At 47.9% G+C, this 27,782-nt stretch overlaps 1 protein-coding gene across 5 annotated transcripts in view; it reads left to right on the top strand.

The window, feature by feature from the left end:
• Positions 1–26,884, top strand: part of TMEM104 (transmembrane protein 104) — a 67,669-nt gene extending 40,785 nt beyond the window's left edge. For 4 of the 5 annotated variants that reach the window (XM_065562779.1, XM_065562778.1, XM_065562780.1 and 1 more), the window contains exons 9-10: positions 1,819–1,912; positions 22,444–26,884. In XM_065562779.1, the coding sequence (XP_065418851.1) occupies positions 1,819–1,912; positions 22,444–23,204 (855 nt within the window). In that variant the 3' untranslated portion in view covers positions 23,205–26,884. The remainder of the gene's footprint in view (positions 1–1,818; positions 1,913–22,443) is intronic. The other variant, XM_005297446.4, reaches the window with a different exon arrangement.
• Positions 26,885–27,782: the final 898 nt, after the last annotated feature.

Here is a 27,782-nt window from a genome sequence, read left to right as displayed (position 1 = left end):
CCTTGATATTTCTTTTTGCTGTCTAAGACTTGTCAGTTATATTTGAAATACCTTTTGTGCTTCCTGGGTGATCTCATCCAAAGGATTTTGTAGCATTTCTTAAACCTTAATCCTCACCTACACACCCGTTGGCATTCCTATTTTGCAAACAGGGAAACCAAGGCACAGAGAGGGTAAGTGGTTTGCCCAGGTGTCGCAGCAAATCATTGACTGAGCTGGGAATAAAAACCAAAAGTTCAGACTCCCAGTCCCCTCCCTGAGTTTATTTTGGCCACCTGGCAATATTTGTGTTGTGAAATTATTCCAGTTGCATAACATTTTCTGGAACGGATTTAGAAAAGTTTCCTGGAGTTGTGCATGTCTTTAAATGACTTGGGTTCTGTCCCAGCTCTTCTACGGGTTCACTGTGGGACCTTGGGTAAGTCATATAGCCTCTTTGTGACTCAGTTTCCCCCATCTGTAAAGTGGAGTGCTACCTTCCTTTGTAAAGTGCTTGGAGATGTATGGATGAAAAGAGCTGTATAAATGCTAAGTATTTATTGCTCTGTTTATTTTTAAAAAATCTTACTAGTTGCCAAGCAAATGGACACAGCATGTGCTAGTATCTTCTGGGCCTTTGTCTTGTATCCTACTGCTTGCACATGTTACTGATGAGAGTCTGAGTCAGTCCTTGATTGATTGTCACACTCTCCACCCCCCACAAAAACAAAGGGTGTGCAAAGCTCCCCTCCTGTATCACTCCCTTCCTCCTCCCCTCAACCTTTTCAATAAAAGCAACCTCTCTTGATACCACATTAGCTTCGCCCAGTGGGTGCTCAGAACTCTTTAACACACAGAATGTCAAGGGCTTGAAAGTGCTTCCTGTTATCTGATTTGGCTAATTAGTCTGTTAGATAATCGGCATCTCATCCCCCTCGCCCCTCCTCAGTGCCACTGAGGTTGGATAAGAGGTCACGGCTCTGTCACCTGTTTAGTCTCTCTTGCACTGGGGAGGAAAAGTAGGGGGAAATGTGATGTCGAAGGAAATGCAAGTCTTCTCAATTAGTCCTGCTTTCTGCCAAGTGACTATGGGTGTGCGATAGGAAGCTGTAAGATATTCAGCAGATCCTGGTACTGCAATGTCCCCCAATTTAGCCTTTAGAGACCCCTCTGCGGTCTGTCTGCTAGCTGTGATTAAAATTGCTGGATGCCTAATAAGGGCCCTTGCTGGTGGTAGCTTTGGTTTCCCCCTTTGCTTGGAGAGTTCCTTAATAGCAAAGGCACGGGGGGCCCTTTATCTTCACAGTTTTTTCAGTTCATGGGTGTGGTTTTCATATGTCACTTTCTGTTGTTAATGCTTCATCGTAAAAGTGAAAATGTAGCACATCAGGGCTTAGTTTAGCTGGAGCTGGTTCACCTTAGTCACTTGGCAGGTTCCACTGTTTTTCAGGCTAGCACACCTCAAGGCAGGCCCATCAATGTTAATTCAACCAGACTGGTCACAGCTACAGCTATCAAGACCTAAACTGAGCATGTACCCAGACAAAGAGGTTTAATATTTAATGTTCTGTAAAGTTATGCTGATAGCTTGCACTGAAATTTGTCAGTAACAGCGTGCTGTACAGGTGTCAGGAAGCCAGGAGGATCCTGAGCTCTGTTTGCCTGAGGCATATAATCTGACATCGAGCAATTAGTTTGTCCCCTCCTTGTGTCTCAGCCAATCCAGCTTTAAAACTAACTAGTGAAGAAATCTTGGTGTCAAACAGAAGCTGATTTTTGGCCTTATTAGCAAAATTCTGGTTTTTAGCCTGATTCCTGTTTGTTTTTTAATCTTTCCAGGCAGCATTTATTCTACTACTGGGTCCTTTCACCTTTTTTAATGTCCAGAAGACCAAGTATCTGCAGATCATGACATCCCTGATGAGATGGATAGGTGAGTCCATGAACTTCTTCAGTTTTAGCAAGCCTTCACCCCCATCGCTACTGATGGAAACTGAATCACGGGTATTGTATATAGATGTTGGAGTAACTCTGTCGTGGCCTGCACATCCTGCCCTCTCAAAGACCTGATTAAACCATAGAAAATTTTTTTTTTTTTTTTTTTTTTTTTTGAGCCTGGGTCACATTCATTTTAGACACGAGTTTTATAAGTGAACACTTGCTAAAATGGTGCTGAGTCCCAAGTGTCTTGCCGTTGGTGCACCATAGGCTGCCTCAGAAACTTCATAAACTAACACAAGCTGTTTTCAGTAGGCACTCTGCCTCCTTCCCCAAGCCCCTTGTGTGTCTTTTATAGTATCTCACTAAAAAGTGAAGCTTAAAAAGGATTTTTTTGAAGGGATGCATGAAAATTCTGCTTCTTGTGATCAGAGAACTATCCATGTTGACCGACTGTCCATCTCGCAACTGGAACACCAACAGTTGGATTTTCCAGTGTTAAAGCAGGGGAGGATGGGCATTTTAAAGATGTTTCTCATGGATAAGGCTGTTGGATTTTGTGGCTTGGTGTGGCGGCTCTCCCAATGGACCCTCCTGAACATCAGGTCAATTTCTTCAGGGTCCAGGTCTTGGAAATAAGTGGGATGAACCCATTCCATCAGGACAGAGTTCATTGTGGCAGGAGGTGACTACTTTAGTTTGCTCTTTGGAGCACTGATACATTTAATGGAGAACCCACCCTGAATCTTGTCAGTCATCCAAGGACTTAATTGCCGTGAATCTGGGCCACGTGCATACGTTTCAGGAAGATGTTGCATACTTGCACACTGTGTTTTGCCCAGGCTTATAGTTCTGAGTGTTTATCTCCATTCTCTCCAGACCCAGATTTGAGAACTGATACCTATCATCAGCCCATGTCAGGAAGGAAAAACGACTTTCCCTAGTTCAGCCTGTGGGATTGGGGGGAGGGATAGCTCAGTGGTTTGAGCATTGGCCTGCTAAACCCAGGGTTGTGAGTTTGATTCTTGCGGGGGCCACTTAGGGATCTGGGGCAAAAATCAATACATGGTCCTGCTAGTGAAGGCAAGGGGCTGAACTCAATGACCCCTTGGGGTCCCTTCCAGTTCTATGAGATAGGTCACCTGTTCAGTATTACCTCTGTATGCAGTAAAGGCCAATTTCGGTTAGCCAAGTTCAAAGGCCTGTGATCCTGATCTGAAACCCCCAGCAGTACTCAAGGGGAGCTGGATGAAAATATCTGAGCTGAGGTTTATCAGTCGTGTTGCTTAGGGAAATGAAGCTCCCATGGTGGATGAGATTAAGCTGCAGAGCCTCAAATGTTGAGCCGTTTGAAATAACGAACACTGACCCCATATGGTGTGAAAATCTCGAATGTCAGTGTCTCTCCTTTGTTGCCTGAGCACATGAAAGGTTTGAAAGCCCCATGCTCCCCAGAAGGAGGGGTTATCTCATTAAAGGGGTATTAAAGGTAGCAAAAAAATATAATCCCTTCTCCTCTCACTGGCCCATTTCCAATCACCCAGTCTCCTCTTTTCCTGCAGATGCATCAGTCAAGCCTCCCGTCTCTGAGACAACCTGGCTGGCCTGCCATTGGTCTGTCCCTAGCCAGCTGCCTCCAGTATAGGGAGGGTGATCATTAAACCTTGGCCCAAAGGTTCTTTCCTTGACAGACTTAGTGTTTGGAAAGGTGTAGGGGAAATTTATGCTTTAGCCTGATTGAGTCCCGTGTCAGGCCTTTAGGGGATGTCTATCCCAGATAATGATGTTTAATAGCCCTGGTGGTACCTCAGTGGCTACTTATTGCAATGGATTCAATGAGTAATAGATTTACTAGAAAAGAAGATTCTTAAAAGGAAAGTGGGTTTATACAGTAAATAAAGAGCAATAGTCCTGCTGCAGGGCTTGGGTTTGGGGTGTTGATTCTGCCGCAGAGCTTGGGGAGGGGGATGAATCCACGCACTTGGGTTGGGGTTAGGCTCCTATTGCCAAGCTTGTAGGAGAGGGGGACCTGCAAACAAAGCTTGAGGGAAGGATTAAGCCCCTATGCTTAGTTTGGGCTTCTTGGTGTGCTGATTGTATCCTTCTGATATCCTAAGGCCAGGCACCGCTCCCTCTCTCCAGGATCTGTGACTGCATTTCCTGGCCTGTTCTAGCAGAGTGGTGGTGAAGTTGTTTCTAGAACCTATCCTGAGCACCAGAGCCAAACTCTGCAACTCTACCAGGCTGGCCGATCCACATTGGCTTTTACGCAGTTAAGGGGACACATCTGCTTCTCCTCTTTCAAAAAGTGCTGTCTGCGCTTCACCTCCCCTTTCAGATAGGCTGACCAAGCCAGCCTGTAGTAGTCTCGGCCGAGGTTCTGGTCCGCCGTCAGTCCTGGTCCAGCGGTAGTGTGGGACGGCAAACACATGGTTAGGGGCTCAGGCCCTTAAGCAGGGGCTGAGCCAATAGGTCAGAAAAAGCTCCGGGCCCTCAATCAGGGTGGGGCAGCAACCACACAGTCTGGAGCTCAGGCCCTCAAGCAGTGGCTGAGCCAATAGTTCGGGAACCCAGGCCCTTAAGCAGGGGCTGAGTCAATGTTTGTAGCAGCCCAGGCCCTAGGTCAGGGCGGGGCAGCAATCAAATAGGCAGTCAGAAACCCAGGCCCTTAAGCAGGGGCTGAGTCAATGTTTGTAGCAGCCCAGGCCCTAAGTCACGGCGGGGCAGCAATCAAATAGGCAGTCAGAAACCCAGGTCCTTAAGCAGGGGCTGAGTCAATATTTGTAGCAGCCCAGGCCCTAGGTCATGGCGGGGCAGCAATCAAATAGGCAGTCAGAAACCCAGGCCCTTAAGCAGGGGCTGAGTCAATGTTTGTAGCAGCCCAGGCCCTAAGTCACGGCGGGGCAGCAATCAAATAGGCAATCAGGTCCCAGCCTCTCTAGGCCAGGGAAAAGGGGGAGTCTGCCACCCAAGGAGTGGGTGGAAGGGGGGACGCAGGCCCTCCTACTCCACTGCGTCCCAGCCTGGGGCCCTAGCAGCGGTGGAAACTCGCTGCTGTCAGTGGGGATCCTGGCCGCAACACACTGACATAGACTCTGGCAGTGCTGCAGCCAGACTGGGGTCGGCTGCCCCCGGGCTATTTCCACACTCCCCCTCGTAGGGTACCTGGGCCGTACTAGTGTCCTCGGTGCTCTCCACCAGCATCGGTTCCTCTGGTTAGGTAGCGAAGGGTAGGTTCGGCTCCTCCTCAGGATAGCAGGAAAGGAGCAGGCTCTGCTCCTCCTCGGGGTAGCTGGAAAGGGGCAGGCTTGGCCAGTCCTCCTCAGGGTAACGGGTGAGGGGTAGGCTCGGCTGGCCTGGTGAGTCAGCAGGCCAGTCGCAGCCTGCTGCTGTCTCCCAAGCGGGAGCCCAGCCACAGACGTTTGCTCTCAACGCCGGCTTGTTCTCCACTGAGCTCGGCAGGCGGGCTTTTATACTTCCGGGTCGGTGCCGTGACCTCTGAGGGGCAGGCGCCGGAACCGGTGGCTCCGCCCACATTGGTGTTAGGGGAGGTTCGGCCCTCAGTGGGGCTGTGGGGTATCCCACCGCCTCGCTGCACAGCCCCTTTGGACAAGTGCATGAACTTGTGCTTGCGGGGAAGCCAGTCCTCTGCACAGCTGGCCCATCTCTACTCTCTGTCCTTAGTGGTTAATATTGGCCTCCAGTGGGTCTGCTGCAGGATGTACACTGTCCCTTTCCCCCATTCCGTGAAAGCCTGTGGATTTCCCAGCCGCAGTGGCTGATCAGTCTGCACTGCCCCAGGTGTACTGAAGATTAAGATGACAGTAGCGGAAAGGATGACTCTTGGCAGCGGAGAGACAGAGCTGCATGTGAAGGTCGTCTCTGCTTGTGTTTGGAACGGTGTCATCCTTGCCTTTGAAACTTGTTTCCTCTCTTTCTCCTTCTGATCTGAGTGATAATCAAATGTCACTTGCCTCTTCACAGAGCCATACGCTCTCAGAAGCAATATTTTGATTAACAAAGTCTAGAGCGGTCATTTTTCTCCATGAGATGTAAAGGCTTCATCTCTCCGTGAAAAATAAGCTACCTCAAGAACGCTAGTACCTGCATCACGAAGAAAAATTGATCCAGGTCAGAGAATTCAGAGGAACAACCAGGCCTGGGGCTCCGCTTCCTCTGGCTGGGCTGCTGCATCCAGCTGAAGCATACTTTATTTTTTTGATGTTGCGGAAGCTCTTTGTGTGCAGCTAAGGGGGACACATACTGAAGCACCCAGAAGGCCAAGGGGCATGGGGAATCCTTGAAATGATCTGAGGCTTGAAAGTACAAGTGCAATAACATTGGCGATACCAAACGGATGGGAATCTATTGATTGGGCCTGTTGGGCCCAAAGAACTCATCTGAAAACAAAGACTAGTATGGAGAAGCATTTCCATGTGTTACCTTGATAAGAGCAAGGAGGGCACAAGTACATTTCATCAGGTGGAGTAGACCATGCAATGGCTAAAGACTCGGGTTATATGGAGACCTGAAACCGTGTTAGCACCTCTCAAGAGCCACGTCTTAAACACAGCTTGTTCCAAAGTTGTAAGCGTTGTTTCAGATCAGTACCGGGCTTATGAATAGGAATAAAATAATTAACACTTGTTTACCCTCGTCATTTTCAGAAATTCCTCCAGAATTGGCCGAATACCAGTGCTAGCCATGGTGGGAGCAGTAGCATAAACCAAGTTCAGATGTTTTTAGCAGCTTTCTAGTCCTGCTCTGAACAGGTTACGTATCAGTGGTTAAAAATCCCGTAGCCCAGTTTATATTAGTGTTCTCACTGTTGCTAAGGCCAGTGAGTTGCAATGGCTCTAGACCAGCTCTCGGAGAATGTCTGAATGTGCGCCACATAGATGCAGTATCTAATAAACCGAGTAGGAAGCTAGTAGGCTATAAGATGGTTATCTAAAAAATTTCCTAACATAAGGCCTGGTTGTGCTATTGATATGGTTGTGGTATAACATGGCTCTTTTTTGCCGGTATATACAGAAAAATGTGTTTCTGTTCCCTGTCCATGCCATTGGGAAGCTGGAGGAACAGCCAAAAGGGGCCATCTGAAAGAATCCCTCCATGGAACACTACTTAGAGGAAGAACTTACTGCCCTTAGCAACAAAGGGGACATGCAAAGAGTGGCCCAAGGTTTGAAGGCCAAGACTATAACAGGATTCAAAAAGGAACTAGATAAGTTCAGGGAGGATAGGTCCACCAATGGCTATAGCCAGGATGGACAGGGATGGTGTCCCTAGCCTCTGTTTGCCAGAAGTTGGGAAGGGGTGACGGGATGCATCACTTGATTACCTGTTCTGTTCATTCCCTGGGGCACCTGGCATTGATCACTGTCGGAAGACAGGATACTGGGCTAGATGGATCTTTGGTCTGACCCAGTATGGCCGTTCTTACATTATTAAAATAGACGGGGATAGTGGAGCCTTATTTGTGCTCTAAGCGACATCCAACAGTGCAGGAAGGATCCAGGTTCTGATTATAGTGTTTTAGCCTAGGTCTTGAATTGGGCTAACCTTAAAACTTTTATTTTCTAAGCCAGTTGTAGAATAATGAACACGGTTTCATCTTGCCAGCATGCTAGCGTTCTAATATTTGGGCCATAGCGCTCTTCAAATATTGTTACTTTTATAGACGACTGCCAGTCAAAACTTTGCTAGCTATAACATTGAAATGTGTTTGTTGCGAATAGGATGCTAGTAGGAATTCTCGCATCAGCTTGGCCAAGGATTCTTTACCGGGAACTGTATTGTAACATCCTTTTCCCCTTTCCTATACGCATTCGCCCCCAAAGTAATGTAAAACGGTTGTAAAATTATCAGAGCAGTACAAGAAGATCGTTCCCTAGCCTGGTTAAAGCACTCTTGGAGTGGATCCTTTAATGCAGTTTGGCTAACCCAGTTCTTGGAATAATATCGCTTTTACACCGTGGTCAAGGAATCAGCCTTGAGAGATGTGATTTTTATCTAAAATGCCCAGAATATCCCAAAGAAATACTCTGCTCTTCATTCGGTCTGTAGTTCCTCCTCCTCTGTGTTGATAGAGGGCAGAGGCTGGAGGCAATGATTTAGGTTGGACTCAGTGGCCTGACTCAGTCCCCCAAAATTATGACCACATAGAATTTCTCTTCCTCTACTTCTAGAGCTGACCTGTTACTACTGCATTCTCTTAGATGGGGTATTTCCACCCACACTTGCACTTCTCAGTGACCTAATTAGTGCCTCAGCCATCATTTACCCAGGAGCAGTCAAGGAGGCCAGGTTCACAGTGCCACGGTTGCACCTTATCCCCACCTTCTTCAGCAATATCCCACGTGCTCTCCTGGATACTGGTGACTGTCTGGGTACCACAGCGCACAGCTCAGAATCTGGCAAAGGCAGAACAAAAATCTCTGGGTCTGAAGCCATGCAGGGGAATGCCAGGGGTTTCACCAGTGGGAACCGTGGGGCATGCCAGTGCACACAGCAGTGCTTTGCATTGTTGGATGATGATTATCTCCAGCAGTGTCATGGGAAGGATATGGATTAGGAAAGGGAACGAAAGGACAGCGTTTGGTGGGCTGGAGCTCAGTGGCAAACACTGAGCTATTGTGTATTAAGCAGCTAAACCGATTTAATTGCAACCTGTTACAGCCTGGAACTCCCAGCTTTACGAGCAGAGACCTCTGGCTTTAAAGATTGGCAGCATGAGTATTGCCTCGGTTATTGTATCATCACTGGCAAATGTTCCCAGACAACTTTCACTCGGGGCACTTGCTGCATGCTCCGCTCCAGATGCTCCATTTGTAGTTATTAGAAAGTATTGCATTTTAATCAAGATCCATTTTGGAGAGGAATAAACTTCCTTCAGTTTTGGCTGTTGCTGGCTTGCAGTGTTCTCTCTCTCTCTCGCTCTCTTTCTCCCCCCTCACCCATTATGCTTTGCGGTGCGTTCAGATCAGACAATTAGTACATCAGTCCTGGTCACTGCACTTCTTAAAGTGGGTCAGTCACAATCCTGGCCCAAGTTCTGGGGATAAACTTGAGATCATCAATTAAATCTCTTTTCCCCCTTTCTCTTTGACTCGGCTGCCTCCCCCTTCACTGCCTCCACCCCTCACAGACACTTAATATCCAGCTATCGCTTTTGCTGCTCAGCTTCCACTCTCAGCAATAGAGATCCTTCGCCAATTTTTTTCCTGTTCTTAGATAGGCTGGTGATAGGTGTCTTAGAAATACCTTAGCTAAAGGATCTCAAACCGCTTTAGGAACCCTGACTAATGATACCTCCCAACACCCCCGTGAGGTAGGTAAGTTTTAGCCCCTTTATTACAGATATGAAAACTGAGGTCTAAGATCCCACAGTGAATCAGTGGCAGAAGCAAGAATGAACCCAAAAGTCCTGACTCCCGATATGCTGTTTGAACCCCTACATGCTATCTCAGGACTTGCCATTGTTCCCATCCCAAATGCCAGGGCATTACTGTAGGGAACAATCGTCCATTGACTTGAGGGCATGCACTAAGATCTCATAAGTTCTTTCCATCTGTAATTTCAATTATTTACGTTATCTTCTCATGGGCAGACTTGCCTTCTGCTAAATTTGCCCTGCCTATAGAAAGGTGCAGTCTCTCGATAACCTGCCGCCTTCTACTTCATTGCTAAAAAGTAACTTTTCATACTGCTTTACATATCTCTCTGTTTACCTGTTTCCATAACTTTAAGTAATTAAACAATAACACAAAGGGTCATTTGCCCAGGATTTAATTTCTCACCACCACCATCCTCTCCCATCTCGAAGGCCCAGGCTTCTCTGAAGGAATGTCTCCTATTGTCATTAGCTCCAAAATACAGTTGAAGCCATGCTGGCAGGGCTGTAGACCAGTTTGGTTAGGGCGGTGGTTTCTGAGAATTCTGCTAGTCAAACCGTACTGGAAACTAGCACAGCTGTCAGAAGACGCTGTGTTGTAGATAGACTCTACTCATCTTGAAATAGCTTAACCTTTCACTTTCAGAACCGGCATCTGTCACTTTGGCCTCCAGTTGACCTCTCAGACACCTAAAAAATTCCCTTTCTTGTCCTTGGGAGCCATGGAATTTAGTCGTCTGTTTTGGGGTGGTTGTGGGGTTTTTGTGTTTTTTCTCTTTTTCTCCCATCTAAATTTAGTGCTGGTGCAAGATGCCTGATTCACAGCCCTGGACACTGAAGTCCTTTCTGTATCCACAGAACAGATACAACTTAGGCAGCAAAGAATAACCTGCCCAATGTTCCTCATGCTTTGAGGGCCAAGAGGGTAGGTCATTTTCCATACCAATTCCATCCCTCGGCATCTCCACTTTGACTGCCAAGGGTGTAACTATTGCAATGGAGGCTTACATACCGGACATTTGTCCTCTGGGAATTAGTCCAAGATCATGTCCCGTAGACCACTGAACGGAATTCGGATGTTGTGGTGACTTTTGGTCACTGCTGTCCTGATCAAATTTAAACCGGCCAAGCTGGAGGTCATCCACCCTAAAATCCTTAGGCTAGCTTGCTATTTTTTTTAACACAAGTTCTAGCAGATGGGGAAGAAGGGAGACTGCAAGACTTATAGCCATGGCTGGTGTAAGGGTAGTGACAATAACTGAAGTTTTTATATTTTCAATCTCCTGCAAGGAGATTAGTTTGCCACTGTACAGTCCTCTAGGCAGCTGCTCTTCTGGTGATTAAAAACAGAGCTTACTGTGACAGCTTAAGGAAGGACCAGTTAGACCTCTGCCCTTAGTCTCTTCTTTACACCCTCCATTGGGAGGGGGAAGGAGGGAATTGAACTATAAATCAGGACATTATATTGCATTTTTGATTGCCTTAAGGACACTGACTGTCATTCTTTCACCAAGTCCTCCTGCTTTTCTTGGTCCCTTTTGGAGAGGAGAGAACCGCTTTAGGAGCCCTCTGGGATAAATAATTCACTAAGAAGCGAATATATTTATGAAGAGTTAGTTAAAAGGCCATGCTTCTCTTCTGTGCCTGCTTTTAAACATATCTGAGAAGCTTGTTTCAGTGTTGTCTGCAGGGTGGGATGGGATGAAATGGTGCCGGCGTGAGTGAAAGCACCCTGATAGCTTCAGATGCAAATTGAGAGTGACACACAGTGCTGGATGGGACTGGTAAGATCCTGCCAGAGAGGTTAATGTTCCTGAAAAGAACGTCATCTCCAGTCAGGAGGAGGTAAAGCAATGGCTGCCTATGATGGGGTGCAGAGCCAGTTCGGAAAGATCTGTGGCGCATACTGGAGCAGATTACTACCCACTTCCGCATTCTGTGAAGACATCCCGAATGAGGACACCTGTGCAGATTTTGGGATGGAGAGAGTGAACATCAACAGTGAGAGCAACTGTGCATTCCACCAAGTCTATAAGGATGCTTAATACAGAGCATTATTCAGACAAGAGATGTCAAATCACTGGCAAATGGAGTGACCCAAGTAAACCAGAGTAGGTGCGGCTGTTGAGCTTCAAGACAGATTCACTGGCTTCAGACACTTTGCACTGCCCTAGCGCCTCCAACTGTGCAAATGTTAATCGAACTTCACAATGACCTTGTGAGGTAGGAAAGTATTATCCCCATTTTACAGAATGGTAAACTGAGGCACAGAGCAATGAAGTGGATGGTCCAAGGTCACATTGCAAGTCAGTAGCAGAGCAGGGACTAGATACCAGGAGTCTAGATACCAGAAGCAGAGCTGGGACTAGCTGCCAGGTGTAATGGCTTGAGGACACTGCCATCGGTGATCCAAGGAGTGCTGGCAGAAAATAACTTGACATGTGATCTCCAGCGGAAGTGAAGAATGTCCCTTTGCTGCCTAGGTTTTCCTCTCCCATGTGTACAGATGAAGGAGCTGTGATAACACCAGAGTACAAAACAGTGTGTTCTCTCCCCAAGGTGCCCCGGCATGCAGCATGTGTACAGCATGTCAGCTGATATGGGATCAGAGAGAGGAATGACAGTTAATGGCAGGAGTTGCGATTGGAGGAGGTTACTGTAAGTCTGTTTAATTATCTTGTAGCAAACATTGCCATGAGCAGGGAAGAAAGGAGCAGAGAGTTGGTGTTTTCCAGCTGTAAAATCCTATCCTAGAGCTTTTGACAGCTGAAAGACTTGATTCGGTTTTTTTTAAATTGTTTTTGTGAGTGAAACAGTCTCTGCATCTGGGCCTGGGCCTGGGCCAGGGCAGCAGTAATCTCTGGCAGGGTGGCAGAGGGTATTAGTGAAAGCTGCCAGCGTGGGTGGAACGTCTGGGTGATCGGTGTTACGGATGAGATACGCTGTTCCTCTGACCTCTGTGGTTTTTTTGCCTTTCTCCACAAGTCACACTCCACGTTGTACGATCTTGAGAAGTTCAGCATGTGTCATTGTACTTTTGCTACCTGGGTGAGCAACGGTTCCATGCCACGTAGACTGAGCCTCAGACTTCAAACTAGTGAAATAACTGTCCTCTAGCCAAAGTCCTGCTTTACCTTGTATGAACCGTCCACGCTCAGGCCTTGAGCCCTTCTTACTGCTCTGTAACTTTTTCTAGAGCCAAAAACTCTTCCTTCCCCCTCCTACTCTGAGATCAGTAAAACACTCTCCCAGAAGCAGAGATGCCACCTTCCCCCTAATGGCTCAGACTCGTTTTCATCACAGGTGCCCATCTGTATTCCTTACAAGCCCCCACGGCTCCCCAGAGAGAGGGACACTCTCTTGCCTCATTGTGCTTTCAAGGCTCCACCATCACACAGGTCAAAGATTCGCGACAGCCTCCTAGCTCCCACTTCCACAGAGGCAGATCCACTCATCGCCTCTATCACTGTGCCTAGACCACTATGGTTCCACCTCACATTGTTTCTGTCATCCTCTTATACAGAACCGTTCACTAAAGGGTAGAGCAGCTTGTCCATTTCAGCTCCAAGAGGCTTGGGGCTCATGAACTCTGGGCGAGATCATACAATTTCTGGGGAGGACACGTGGGTTAATGCAGAGTGAGTCAATAGGAGTCCGATCAGGGCTTATTTCAGAGGTTTGTTTTACCAGCGTGACTGGTAATAGTGAGCTATCTTAACAGCTTACATGTATAGTACAATTCTAGCATCTTCTGATCCTAAAGGGTCAGTGGGTTTAATCACACTGAGCACGGTTGAAAGGCAGCCACCTCCTCAGGTCAAGGGAAATAACAAGGTGGCTAGTGCCCTCTGTGGCAATGGGTAAGCAACAATATTGGGTAAGGACCTCCCAAGGCAAATCTTTGCCCTTCCAAAAAGTACCATTGGGATTTTGTATGTCCACACGGAGCAGACAAGGCCTCCGTTTTTTAATATCTCCACCCAAAGAACCGCACCGTAACATGTGCAACTCAATGACTCTACTTGGGAATGATGAAGTGACTTGAACCTTGTCTTGCTAGTGTGTCTAGGTACTTCAGAACCTAGGCTTAGACAGCTTAGCCGTCCTCTGCTTTTGTTCAGTTTACTTCCCTCTCACTTCTCAGCTGGAATGGGACAGAGCCCTTCCAAACTCCAGTGTTTGCCTGCTACCACTAAGCCCCTTAGGACAACCTAGCCGCCCTGGGGCTCCCAGCCAGTGTGCTCTCATTCTGCATAAAATGATGTGCTTTGGATTGGCAAAGGTCCAGGAGATCACTGCAGTAGATGAGTTAGAAAAAGGAGGTGGTTTCTTCTCCCGGAATCTTCTCCATAGGGAGCCGGCCCAGGGAGACCATACCTACTCCCATCCTCTTCCCCTTTCGGTGCCACCTCGCTCCCCGAATCCATCACGCTGCCTTGCGTATGAGATGGGAAGCGAGTGGTGTGCATTGCGAGAGGGTGATTCATTATCGTTATCCCCTGGCATATTGATTCTCTGCTTCGAGAGGAAAGCTCTGTCACACCGTCAGCCAGCGCTGACGGATGGCTCTGCTGCAAATGTGTCAAAGCTGTAACAGGGCGCCTGCTTAAACAAACAGTTCTAAATGGGCAGATGGGGGCAATGAGGCATGGGGAGCCTCCGTTTATAGCAAGATGGTGTGGCAGCATTTTGCACCCAGCGCTGCTCCGGTTCATTAGAAGGAATGACATGTAGAGCAAGATGTCTGCGTAACCTGGTGATGCTCGTTTAACGTTAATCATGGTTTCCAGGCTGAGGGAATGGATAATGTTGGAAAGGGCACAACTCATGAGCTGCAGCAAATATATGCAGTTATCCACGTCTCGCTTACTGTTTGTATCCCTGTTGCAGTCTCTCTTCCACGAAGGGGATAATGCTGGCCGAAAATAGAAACGGAGGTTGCTCTGCAAAGTATGACTGCTTGCCGCTGGTCTGCAGCCTGCTGCCCCTATGAATGCTCGGGAGCAGTTCCCCAAGATCATTAAGACATTCCTGCTTGGAAGTGCCTGAGGAAGGAACAGTGTTTGGAGTCAGAGTTCAGCACAAAGTCTAGTCCGCTCCACTGGCCCGGGCATTATGGGGGACCTGTGCACACTGAGAGTCTGTAGCACAGCACCTTTCAGATTCACTGGAGAAATCAAAGGACTGGGAGAGCAAATGCTCCATCGCCTAGCACCAGTGAGGCTTGACTTGCAGCATGGTCCTGGCCAGTTACTGAACAGTGCGACTGACACATCTCCTTGCGTTTCTTCCTTTTTCTCGTGCACATCTTGACTTGGGGCCTTCCTGTTTACTTCTGTGTAAGGCTGATCTGGAGGCAAGGTTGCAACTTCTCTACCTTCCAGGCAAAACTTTTTCTCCAAAACTCTTCTAAAAATAGTGCCTCTGCTGCGTCAGTCCTACCACGCGGAGCTGCACCAGTGGGCTACAAGGAAAGGTGAAGTCAGAAAATCATTGTGGAGCACGATATCGGGGCAACAGCTCTAGGGGGACGGATTTACTGCTAAAGGGCAGATATTGGGGAGGGGGGGGCTATCCTTGGCTTTTCAGGCTTGACGGGGTTTCTGTTGCCTTATGAAAGCACCAGTGGAATTGGATTCTTGGGAGCTGTGATTTTTATGTATTTATTATTATGAATGTTGAAAGCCTTCCTTGGCAACTAAGTAAAATTAAAAGCACTCCAGGCACCTGACTCCAGGACACCCTGCCTCAATCATCAAATATTCATAATGAGTTTAATGGCAAAACGGAGACATTGTTTTCTTCTGACCTCCCTAAATTCTGTCTCATAGCAGCTGTGAATTTAAATATCCAGGATTTGGAGAGACCCAGGTCCTGTCCCCCGGTGAAAGCTGCTACCTGCTGCGCATCGGCGATGTGGCAGGGACAGAGGAGGAGCAGGCTGGTGAATGCTTTGTTTCCAACCTGCTCCTTGTGGAGGGTGAAGAGCAAACTTGGGGTGGTGGAGAAGGGTGACCCAAGACTGTCACGTTGGCCACTTCACTCCATGTGGAGGGATGAAGTATGAACATGGGAGGGCTGTGTTCTCCCACCACCATTCAGCAACAGAGATCCAGGTCCCAGACTTGTTCCTAGCACAGAGAGGAAGGGAAAACTGCATTTCTGTCCCTGCTCCCCATGCACTGAGGATGGCATCTGAGCATACCACGTTCTCACCCCTCTGCCTTGAAGGAGAATGCGAAGGAACATCTTCAACACTTGGGACAAGGAGCCAACCTGAGACTGTTGTCTTCCAGCACTTGCATCTTGCCGGGGGATGGAGAGCAAACTTGGGGAACACCCTCTTGGTGCCTCCAGCTCCCCGCATGGGGTTAGCCTGAGACGTCCTGATTCCCTGCTCTACTGTCTGTGCTCGGGATGGATGGCTGACTGAGATCAGCCCAGCCCAGCACCCCTTCCCCTGTGGAGGAATGCAGGGCAAGCATGAGGCTAACGGAGGGATCCCAGTCGGGCTCTGAGGAAATGGTGAGCTTAGAGAGACTGATTTCATTTTCTCACTTCCCTGTATGGCTTTGTGTTATCGACCCACTAGAGCCAGCACAGATGGAATGTTAAATATCCCTAGACTCCCAGATATCCATCAGTGCTGCTTTATGGATATAGGCTCATGTGTATTCCCCCCCTTGTCTGGCCACGAGAGCCTGATAGCAGAACAGTCATCTTTCTAAAATCAACATCTTTGGTCAAGGAGGACAGGCAGCTTTAGCTTTCCTCTCAGAAGAGGCCTGTGTCCTCCAGGTTAGAGAGCTGGTGTCCTCTCCCCACGAACAACAGAAAATCTCAGTCAGGGGTGCTAATTAAAAAGTCATATTGTGTTTCCTTTGTCACCCCTTTTCTATCCTTCACCAGTAAGGATGGGAGAAGATGGGATGCGGACATGTCCCTCCCAGACCACTTGTCTCGCTGAGTGGAAAATGAGCTGTCTGCGGCGTGTATGAATTAGTCTCTTACACTGCTTTTGTACAGGGTCTCGTTTTATTTATTTCTAAACGTTCAAATAAGTTTCAAGTGCATGAGGTGATCGTAACCTGCCAATAACCCCTTGAAACCATGTAATCTGCCCCTCTGACTAGTGTAACTGTTTCAATCAGCCATAAACACTGTTTTCCAAGGAAACTGCAGTTCACATGAGTGTCGGGGGGTGGGGGAGGAAGCAGAGGCGGGGTTCTGCATCATATTACCATCACTTTACAGTTGCATTTCATTTTTCATAATCTCTCGTGATCTTTCTGGCCTTCCCTCCTTTCTTCTACCCCTTCCCTTCTGGTAGCTTATCTATATGGTTCTCATCACATGGTGTAGAGAGGGCATTCTCCATCTCCTTTCATTCTCCTATGCACTTACTAAGAAATGTTCTCAGAGACATCCTTCTCCCCGCCCGCCACTTTTAATTCCCACTGCTTGGGTCACAAAATGTTTCATGATGGAGATCACCAGGAGTGCTCCATGAAACACAACTGGAGAACCAGTGGTGTACAAGCACCTTACATATGCCCTTGACATTCTTGAGGCCTGTCTCCAACTATGAAGGTGTCTGATCCTCTTGCTTTTATCTCGTATGTTCCCTGGAGAAATGGTTGCCATTTTGGCGTTGTCTGTGCAACAACTGAAAATCATGCTAGCGGCAATTGAATTTCTAAACAAGGTTCTAGCATAGTTTCCTTGATCAGCATAAGACCCAGCTGTAAGCTACTTCGGGTGGGGTGTGGATGGTATCGGCTATAGCATGGTTTGACAAGTGCAGTTTTCAGAAAAATAATCCCAGTCCGTGCTGATTGGAGAAGCTGTACTAGATTTCTGTCCTCAACCATTTGTTATTTGGTGACTGCTAGCTAGTGTGGACGGGACCAGAACTATATTTGTCTTCTATATTTTTCTGGCTCTCATCCTTCTGAAGTGGTGTTTGAAAGTCTCTTCCATCCCTGCTTCATATTTCAGTCCCTCCTGCCCAAACCTATTCCTTACACATGAGCAATTTTCTTCACACATTTTCTCTCTGCTAACCAGGTTCCCTCCAGGTGCAGGAGCACCATAGGAATGTTAGTGCTGGAGCCGTAGGCTACTTTAATGGAGTATTTTGGCTTTGCCTTCAGCCTGCTACCCCAAGAATAGAAGGATGTGAACAGGAAGCTTCATGCATACACACGGGATCTTTTTCTCATCCGCTCGAGACTGCCTGTCAGTCAGAGGCTGTCCTCCTCTTTTCATCTTGATTTATCATTGGGCATAACTAGTTTCAGAGTTTGCATTTGTGGCTTGCTTCCTCCCAGGGACAGGTAATAAATCTAATATGTGAACATTTAATTCTCCAATTTCAGCAGCCAGGACAGGGGAGAGACCCTGTTCCACCCCAATGGCCGAGAGAGAATACAGCTGCTGGGGAAGCATTGCTATAGAGATCTATCTGTGGTCGGGACTTCAGTAGGGGAGTCTCCCAATTCACCCAGCCAGCCCCATCCCCCTCAAACGATGGGAGATGGGCACGCTATGAGCCACTGAAAACAATAGCATTCCTACAGGTTGCCACCACCAAGCTAGGGGAACATTTCATTTGAGAGCTTCTTGCAGAGGAGTAGCACTTCTACTTTGACAAGATATTGCTAGATTTTTAACCTCTCTTGTTAGACTTGCTTCGTTAGGATAGTCGTGTGAGGAAGAGATTTCATTTAGGCAATACAGCCATTCTATAGAACGTAATAGCTTGCTCTTCTCTGCAGTCTTCTATCCCAGGTTCTCAGAACACGTTAGAAACTTTGCACCTGTAGTCTACAATCTCCACTGTGGGTGGCCTTATGCTGGAGAACCCCATCATTCCCCATTAGGGATCTGATCCAAGGCCCATTGAAGTCAGTGAAGGGCCATTTCATTGACACTGTTTTAGATCAAGCCCTAGACTTCCCAGCATAACAAAGCATGGCTTTCTTATAAAGGAAGTCATCAGTTTCTCCTGGTCTTGCTGAGGACTGTGGGGTGAACAGCAGAATAACTGGAGTAGGCTGACATGGGCAGAATGTGAAAGTGGGGAGCTGTGCACTGAACCCTAAAAAAGTAGGGAATCGACTCAGGGTCTGCCTCCAGCAGTTTTTATTCTAATCCAGAAGCAAGATGGAAAGTTGTTTTTTGTCTCTGAATTGGAAGCAGCCTCCTAGCCTCCTTCCACAGCTTGGTGTTTGTGTGCATGCAGGTCACCTGCGTAGAAAGCTGTGCCAGGTCTCATGTGGCCCATCTCCATAACAGGCATGGAGTGTGGAGGCGGGAGTACCCGGGGGGGATTGACTCTGACAGGTTGCACAGTGGAAATGTGATCTTGCACTGCTCCCCTGCTGTAAGAGCGTATACTGGAAACAGAAGCTAGCCTGCAAGGCTCTACTGCTAGTCGTGTGTGAATAAAGCACCTGGTGCTCCAGTCCCCACAGAGCCGCTGACTAAGGTTACCAATCTGCCATACAAAGACTCTGAAAAGGGGTGCAAACTCTGAGGATCACCAGGGCGTTCAGCTGATCCCGCTGTGCATTGTTGAATGAGAGCTGATAGGTCAGCTCTTGACTGAGCAGAGATGGTAGAGATTTGCGCTCTCTTCAGCGGGGAAAGAGGTGCAGGGCTCTTGCAGTTAAAAATAGTTAAGATATGACAGAGATACAAGACTGGGCTTCATGAGTCGAACGCTTCTCCCAAAAGAGAGAAATAAATGTCCTCTATTTGCATTTCCCAAGCAGTGTAACCTGTCTGGCTCGTTCGTTCCTGAGTGTTGTGTCCTCTCCTGTCTTGCGTTTCCTTTCTTGTTCCTGTCAGTCTGTCCAAGCTCGCTCTCAGCCCTGCTGAGTATACTCAGTGTCCCGAGGCAGGATCTGGATGACTTGAACGTCTTTCTGCTTTTGCTAGAGTGGCTAACAAGCATTCTGGAGTCTCTCTGTCAGTGATAATTTGGGGGGCGAGAACACTTCACCAGACAACTAGAAAGGCCCTTCCTGTGATGATTGCCTTCGGGTTTGTAATGTATCTTTTTCTTCGGCTCCGATTAGAATTGGAGAAAGTGTGTAAATACCCAGAGGGGAGAGAGCTCTCAATCCTGCCAGCTCTCTCCACTATGTCCGGTCTCGGGGATGGATGTTGTGCCTGATACTCCAAATGTGATCTTGCTCCAGTTATGCCTTTATATAATAGGTCTGGTATAACAGCCAGTTTATATTCTAGACCCCCTGCAAAATTATCAGCCAGCATTGTCGTCTTTCACTTGGGGATGAAAAATCTGAAGTGGATAGCTCATGCGGCCAATAAAATGCTAACTGCAGAGGGGTGGATTGAAATGTGTCATGGAGTCTGATAGGGCCCTACCAAATTCAGTCTATTTTGGTCAATTTCATGGTCATAGGATTTTAAAAATAGTAAATTTCATTATTTCAGCTATTTATTTAAATGTGAAATTTCACGGAAGTGTAATTGTAGGGGTCCTGACTCAAAAAGGTGGTGTGGGGGTGGGGAGTCACAAGGTTATAGTAGGGGGCTGTGGTATTGCCACCCTTACTTCTGCGCTGCTGGCCAGGATCCCAGCTCTGAAGGCAGAGCCGCCGGCGTCAGCAGCAGCGTAGAAGTAAGGATGGCATGGTACGGTATTGCCACCCTTACTTCTGCGCTGCTGCTGGCAGGGGGGCACTGCCTTCAGAACTGGGCGCCCAGCCAATAGCTGCCACTCTATGGCCACCCAGCTCTGAAGGCAGTGCAGAAATAAGGGTGGCAATACCACAATCCCCCCCCCCCCAAATAACCTTGTGACCCCCCTGCAACTCCCTTTTGGGGAAGGACCTCCAGTTTGAGAAACTCTGGTTTCCCCCTGTGAAATCTGTGTAGTATAGGGTAAAAGCACACACAAGACCAGATTTCACAGCCCATGACACATTTTTCATGGCTGTGAATTTGGTAGGACCCTACTGATAGAGGATCAGTTCAAGGGGGACACTCTTAAAGAGGGAATGAAAGGGTGTGCTGTAGGGTAATGGGTGGAGCTGGTGGGTAACTAGGTATGATAAAGGATTAGGGGATGAGTGTGGGTAACTGCTTATGATGTGGGATAAAATGGGTAAGGTGTACCCTATGAGCTTAGGAGTCGTCATCCTTGGGTAATGAGTCTATTGCATTAGGCTCTCTGCAGTAGGGTACGTATCAGAGTTTGGCCAGTGAAATGGGTAAATGGATGTTTTGGGGTGCTAGGCCCAGTTACTGGCACACTTAGTGCCAAGGCTGTGTTGGATGCTGGGAAGTACAATTGCCCCTGGCTTAAGAAAAAAAACGTTACAGTTCTGCATCAGTGGAGGCTTTAGATGAAGTTGATCTGTTCCCTTCTACGGACTGGATAAAGCAGAGCGCTTGTGAATTTATTCCGTAAACATCAAATATTTCCTTAGATCTACGCCCACCAAGGGGTCCTCTACAACACCGCACAGTCTCCAGGTGCTGGTGGGTGTAGGCGCCATTACAGTTGCTGAACAAATGAGCATCCTTGTTCCCCTACGGCAGGCACCCAACATTTTTAGCACACACATGGCCTACCTGCTATGGGATGCTCCACGCGGAGACTTGCTGCTTTCGTTTGTCTGCTGTTTGTTTATGACATTCGAAGCTGTCTAATAGGAATGTCAGCATTTTTTTGTATTACCTGGTAACTCATTGCTGTGCTTTGCCTCTCAGCCAGAGACAGAGATGGACAAGAGCCAGGGCAATCGTGTCTTCCCAGTCGTTACCAATCTAAGCCCTGGTCTACACTGGGGCGGGGGGAGGGGGATCAATCCAAGTTGCGCATCTTCAGCTACGTGAATAACGTAGCTGAAGTCGACGTACTTAGATCGACTTACCGTGGAGTCTTCACTGCGGTGAGTCGACTGCTGCCGCTCCCCCGTCCACTCTGCTTGCGCTTCTCACAGCGCTGGAGTACAGGAGTCGACGGGAGAAGGCTCAGGGGTCGATTTATCGCCTCTAGACTAGACACGATAAATCGATCGCCGCCGATCCGGCGGGTAGTGTAGACATTCCCTCAGATTGCAAATACCGTCTTTCATTGTCAAGCAGGCAAAGTATTTCACCCTTCAGTAACTCAGCCAGTGACCAGCTTTCCCAGGCTTGCGGTGACTTCCATAACGTCAGGATTGGTTCTTACTGTGCCTATTGATAGGCTGTTGTCCCTTGTACGTGGCTAACTGCTTTTAGCCCAGGTTCTACAGCTGGAGTGTGAGAGAGGCTTCATTTCCTGCCTCGACTTTAACCCAGCCGTTCATATTTCTTCTTGTCCATAGCAAGCACCTTGTTTTGACAGGCTAGTAAAATATCATTAGTTGGGCTTTTTCCCATTATCAGGGGAAAGGGCAGGCAAATGGATTTTATGCCTGGAACTGATGAATTTTAATGTATTTTTTCAGTGCTGCTTTAGTCTTGCTCCCTCCTCTGGGATTAGCAGTAGACAGCCTGTTCTTCCTGCCCAAGAAATAGCCACCCACCTTCCCAGGTGATAGCAGCTGTGTGAGTTGCCCTATCCCCAACACACACCCCGTAGGCTAATGCTTCAGGGACCTCAACTAGCAAGTCACATGAGTGGCATTGGTGTCTGTGGCCAGGTTAAGGATCTTGCCTCCTGCACAAAGTAATCTCTCTCAAATACCCTTTAGGCTAACTTCATAGGTGGGGAAGGTGTTTCACATACCTCTGCAAGGAGGATAGAAAGAGGGACCCTGAGGTGATGAATCACAGCAGTGTTGGACTTTGCAGAGCACAGCGGGCTCATTTCCTGAGAGAGGGTGATGGTTAGATATACTTGCTTAAGACTAAGTCAGAAGGCTGTTCCCATATGGATTCTCTCTGATGTACAGCCTCCTGTTGAAAGCCAATAAAGTGGTAACTCCCTTGTATATTCTTCCTTGATATGCAGTGCCACATTCTCCACAGGGAAGTGGTTTTCCTTATCTCCTAAGCTGGAGACGTGTAGCGAGATCTAGTGCAGAGATTGTGCTGCTGAGGAGAGCTGTGTTTGGGAGCCTGGACGCTGGCATGACTTACCATACTCTCTCTCTCTTGTTTTGCAGCTTTTGTCATCATGATTATTTTGGCCCTCATCCACATCGGCAAGGGTGAAGGGGAAGGTCACCCACCTCTGGCGCAGCTCTCGGGGATCCCCAATCTCTTTGGGGTGTGTGTCTACTCCTTCATGTGCCAGCACTCACTGCCGTCCCTCATCACTCCAATCTCCAAGAAGCAGCATGTAAACAAGCTAGTGCTGCTGGATTACATTTTAATATTGGGTTTCTACAGCCTCCTGTCCTTCACGGCCATCTACTGCTTCCGCAATGAGACCCTCATGGACATGTACACGCTCAATTTCACCAACAGTAACATCACCAACATCGCCTTCATTCGTTACTTCCTGGGCCTCTTTCCTGTTTTCACGATCAGCACTAACTTCCCGATCATCGCTGTGACCCTGCGGAACAACTGGAAGACCCTCTTCCACCGGGAAGGTGGGACGTACCCATGGGTGGTGGATAGGATTGTCTTTCCAGCAATCACTCTGATTCCCCCTGTGCTGGTGGCTGTCTGCACACATGATTTGGAGTCCCTGGTGGGCATCACGGGAGCCTATGCTGGCAATGGGATCCAGTACATCATCCCAGCTTTCTTGGCCTACTGTAGTCGGAAGGACACTCAGCTGGTCTTCGGCAGTGGCACAGTCAATAACCATCTGTCCCCTTTCCGGCACATCTTCTGGATCTGGTTTGTGCTGCTCTGGAGTCTTTTCTGCTTTGTGTTTGTGACTGCAAATATCATCCTGAGTGAGACAAAGCTCTGATGATGGGGCAGCAGCACTCTTCATCCAGGGCTCTGGGGGAGATTCCAGGATTTCAACTCCTGTTTCAGACTCAGTTAACAAAAACCCAACAGCCTGCTCTTCGCAAGCAATCGGCTTGTTGATGCAGGTTTGATCTGGACGTGAGAACTTTTTATCCCCTCTTCACCTTGGGTGCTGATGTAACTTGCTCAACCTCCTTTTGATTCTGGTTCTCAAACTGATCATGCAAAGCCAGGGTGGGGAGCTCTCAGAAGGCCTCCGTGGTTATACAGTGTCTGACCATTTCTGCCTTGAGTTGAGGACGCTCCATTACAGAGCATCTTCCTCGCTGTCCAGGAGCAGCCTCCTTATGGTGCTGCAGGTTTCGGCACATGGAAGGCTGTCTGGCCTGCATCTGCTCCCCATGAGAGCTGGACAAATATCTGCCAGAGACAGGGAACTGTTATAGCTGCTAATACAATCCAACAGCAGTTCTCTGGAGTGATCCACTTACCCCTCACCAAGGAAGTAGCAGACTTTTTTGGTTCTGTTAAAGAATTTCAGGTGCACGGTGAGGGAGCCGGTTAACTAGGGATGACAACTGGTGGCATGTCTGGAGGATGGGTCAGAAGACTATAGAAAGCAATGGGCTTCTGTGTGGTTACTATGACTGGTCCTGTTACAAATCTTTCTCACGGTTTCTCCATTTCTGTTACTACCTTTTCAGAAAACATTGGCCTTTGTTTTATTTGCTGTGTGGTCTATGGGGTAGAACGGGGGGATTCAATGGGTCTGGATTAGCTCATTTGCCTATTTGGTAAGATTACACCAACCCTTGTCCTGGAGTTCTGCTCCAGCCACTTTTTTTTGGTTGCCTTAACTCTCCCTCCCAAGGCAAACCCATTCTGTGAGGCTCTGGATCCCAGTCTCTTCCTCACTTCGTTAGCTCTTTGGTGCTGCTAAGTGGCCTCAACTGTCAGAACAGATCTCACAAGTGCTGGAGCAGCAGGGCAGACTATGGCCACAGCAGTCAGGATCTGTGTGGCCTTGGGAGGTGCTAATTACCTGTCGGTGACATGCATTAGACCCTCGAGCACTTGCTGGGCATACTGACATTTCCAGTCTCTTGCTCTGGGTAATTAGCTTTGAAACAAGCTGGGTGTTAACTCAGGGGAGAATGTAGTGCCAGCTGGAGAATTCAGCACTGCCCCACTTACTGTGCCTGTCTCACTTCAGAAATGGAGCTCAGAAGTATAAGCAGAGAGAGGAAAAACATGGAAGATGCTCTGGAAATGGTCCATAACACTATTATCCTGCTTCTAACTTCTCCCTCTGCCTAGGGTTAAGAATTTTTCTTGCATCTGTTCAAGACAGAGTTAAAGAATCGTCCACCCTCCAAAAATTCCGCTTAGCACACCTTACCCCAGCTTACGGACTGAGACACTTCTCTTCTTGCATGAGAACTGTCTATTGTATTGGTCACCGACAGTCTTTGATTAAATCTGTGCTGTTGGGGCTGCTAACTCTCTTATTGCAAAGTGACACGTTTATTACTCTAGCAATCTGAGGGCCCAGGGTCAAAGGTCATAAAATAAAGGCTTTAATAACAGGAGGCAGAACTTTTAATGTTAAACGTTTTACCTTAAATATTTTAAGACATTTTCCCCCCCTGTGATTAAGCCAGGTTCAAAGACAGCTGCCAGTCTCTGGCATTATATATCCTTGCTCCCAGTGCTACTGCTATATTAAATGTCACTTTTCACCAACGGTGAGCTTGGGCGTGCCGTCTTTTTCTTTTTTTAATCAAGCTTTCTTTTTAATACAAGTTTCAGGTTTCTACGGGACATGAAGCACTTCCTGCCATGGAAACATTCAGGTGGCAGGGGCTGTGCAAAAGCAGCTTTCTTCAAAAAGCTGGGGGGGGAACCCCTCACCCCCTTAAGCGATGTGAAGATGTCCTTGAACGTTGTGTAAACCAGGATGTGCCAGTTGGGTGGAGGGGAGTTGGTTCCAGCATAATAAACCTAACATCCCCTCTCCTCCCGATCATAAACAGGATTTGGCAGCCCTTGCTGGTGCATCACTCAGCTATCTACACGGCCCTAAGTGCTACGAGGAAGCTGATTTGGCTTTTTTGGTGCCAGGGTACGGAGTGGGCTGTGTGAGTGAATTGCTAAGCCAGACACTCTGTTCTGGGGTAGGGAGAACAAAAGCACAGATGCAGTTTGGAGGGCAAATCCGTAGTACAGCTGAGCTCGGAGCCACCTGCTGGGACTAGTGCAGGAGTTTGCACCCGCTTCCTTCTGTTGCTCCTTCTCACGGCTGTTATGAAGGACAGCCAGGAATGGGACAGATCGCAGACACTGTGGCAGGGCACACTGGGCCCTTCTGTTCTTGTACAGCACAGGGGCAGGCACTGGTAGGAATAGGTTTTGCACATTTGCAGTAAAGAAATGAGCCTGTGAAGGACCTTAGAATGGATGGAAATGCTACATGGCACAAGGCTCCCTTTGGTAACAGGCTTCGAGGGTCTTTCTATCCATCTCAATCCCTCAAAGCAGTGAGCTGATTTTCTCACCTTGTGTCCCACTGACAGCACCAAACCAGACCACATCCCCAAGTGTCCAGAAGCTAACAGGCAACTTTAATCAGCCGTTTATTCCTTCTCTGCTCCATGGCTGCCGAATGCTCAAAGACCCTGCTGTCCTTTTCCCTCGCTCGCCCAGCCTTGGCCTGTCCAGATCAGGGAGCAGAGTTGCTAGCAGACCTCGGCTCTGAGAGTGAGCCAGTCTGCACCTTGGTGCAGCTGCGAACATCAAGCTCCATATCGTGTGCAGAAGCTGCTGGCCCGGAGCCTGGGAACTGGGCCTGAGGCAGCATAGCTTGGTTCATGATCTCCTGGCAAGCGCAGTGACTCTCCCACCACCAGGAAATTTCCCCTTCCAGCCCAAAAAGGTCTGACCATGGTACTGCCTCCCTTTTTCCCACTAACCCCTCCTTGCATGGGCACCTGAGATTCCACAGCTCTCTGCCTTCTGACAGGCAGAATTGGTTTTAATGGACTTCAATTACAATGTGCCTTTTCTTCTCAGGCTTAGATTAACTCCCCTCGTGAGAAGCTTCCTTTGGAACGTTGCACAAGGGTGGTTTCCGTGGGATCCCTGTGAACAGCTGTGATCTGAGATGTAGCTCAGCAGTGAGGGATGTCTGGCTCATTGTAGAATGGGTGTCTTGCCTGGCGCCCCACCAGGGAACACTCTCTCCTATCTACGCATGAAAAGCAACATCGGAGAGATTTTCCAGACACCTGCCATCCTCGATCGGTGAAAGAATCAACCCTCCTAATGGGAGAAACTCCCCAGTGAGGAAGGAGGGCAGAACATTTTCCATTTAAAATGTGAAACGAGAAATGCCTCAAAAAGTTGAAGGAAAACGGGGAGTTGGATGGATCAAGCCAGAGCAAATATCTCCACTAGGTCCTTGCCCATCTCATTAGATGCAGAGCCGGCAGGGGGCAGAAGGGGTCCAGTTGCTGTACTGGCTTGGTGTGGCATGATAACTCGTCTCCTGTCTGGTTTAAGAATGAGATTTTTAAATGGCTATTATGACAGTGGGTTATTTGGATCCTCACCGTGCCGTACTCCGCTTGTCCCAGTGTATAATTTCTCCAAAAGGCATACAAATAAAACACATTCTGCATCTCTCTTGGTTTGGTCTTTTCCTGTGTGCGTAAGAAATGGTTTCTCCTGGTGGTGGCACTACTTCTAATCAGTCCGTGGGAGCAGCAGAAGGCGGGGAGGTGGCAGACAAAGAGGGCAGGGGCGGTTGTGACAGCTCAGAGAGTAATTGAAGCCCTAGTCTGTCCCTATTTATTAGCCTCCTGCATCTCTAGATGTTCTCTGAAAACTCAATTAAAACATCTGTACTTTACCCTTCTCAATTACATTCCCTTACGCTTAAAACTAAACAAATTGAATCATTCCACCGCCTCTGGCAGCAAATGATGTTTCTGCTGGCAAATTTATTAGCGTCATAAAACCCAGCTTGATTTATCTGAAAATATTAGAACACATCTTTATGATGGAAATAAACACTTTCTCCCCCCCCTGATTCTCTCTAAGGACTCAACAGACAGTGGAGGATTTTTTGGCTGGACTGTAAATCTAAAATCAAAGTGGCATTGGGGATGGATTCAATCTTCTGCCACGCTTCAAAGAGCAACAACAACATGGGAGGAGGCGGGAGGGAGGTTGAAGTATCAAATGGGCTTGAGACAATGTTACCTTTTTAATAAATGTAATGCTGTGTGCTACTTAGACAGCCTCGGAGTGTGAAGTCCTCTTTCCACCATGTAGCTATGGCATGGGCATCAGCAGCAGTGCAAGCTTCATTCCTGTGGACCATCAAATCTGCCTCAGCCCTGAGCTGGGGAAACCACTATCAGAGGGTATTTTAGTCTCCATGGCCATTTAATCTTTGGCTTCTCTGTAGAAGATGCCAGTTGTGGCAGTGTTTGTGATGTGGATGCTTCTCTACTATAGCAACAACCATGAGACCAAGCCATTTCACATAGGCTACTGAACAGATGCTACGTTCAAA

This window comes from Chrysemys picta, chromosome 12 (genome assembly GCF_011386835.1).
Source record: "Chrysemys picta bellii isolate R12L10 chromosome 12, ASM1138683v2, whole genome shotgun sequence".
In the NCBI taxonomy this organism is placed as follows: domain Eukaryota; kingdom Metazoa; phylum Chordata; order Testudines; family Emydidae; genus Chrysemys; species Chrysemys picta.
Note: the sequence above shows the minus strand (reverse complement) of the source record. Positions and strands in the feature narration are given on the sequence as shown.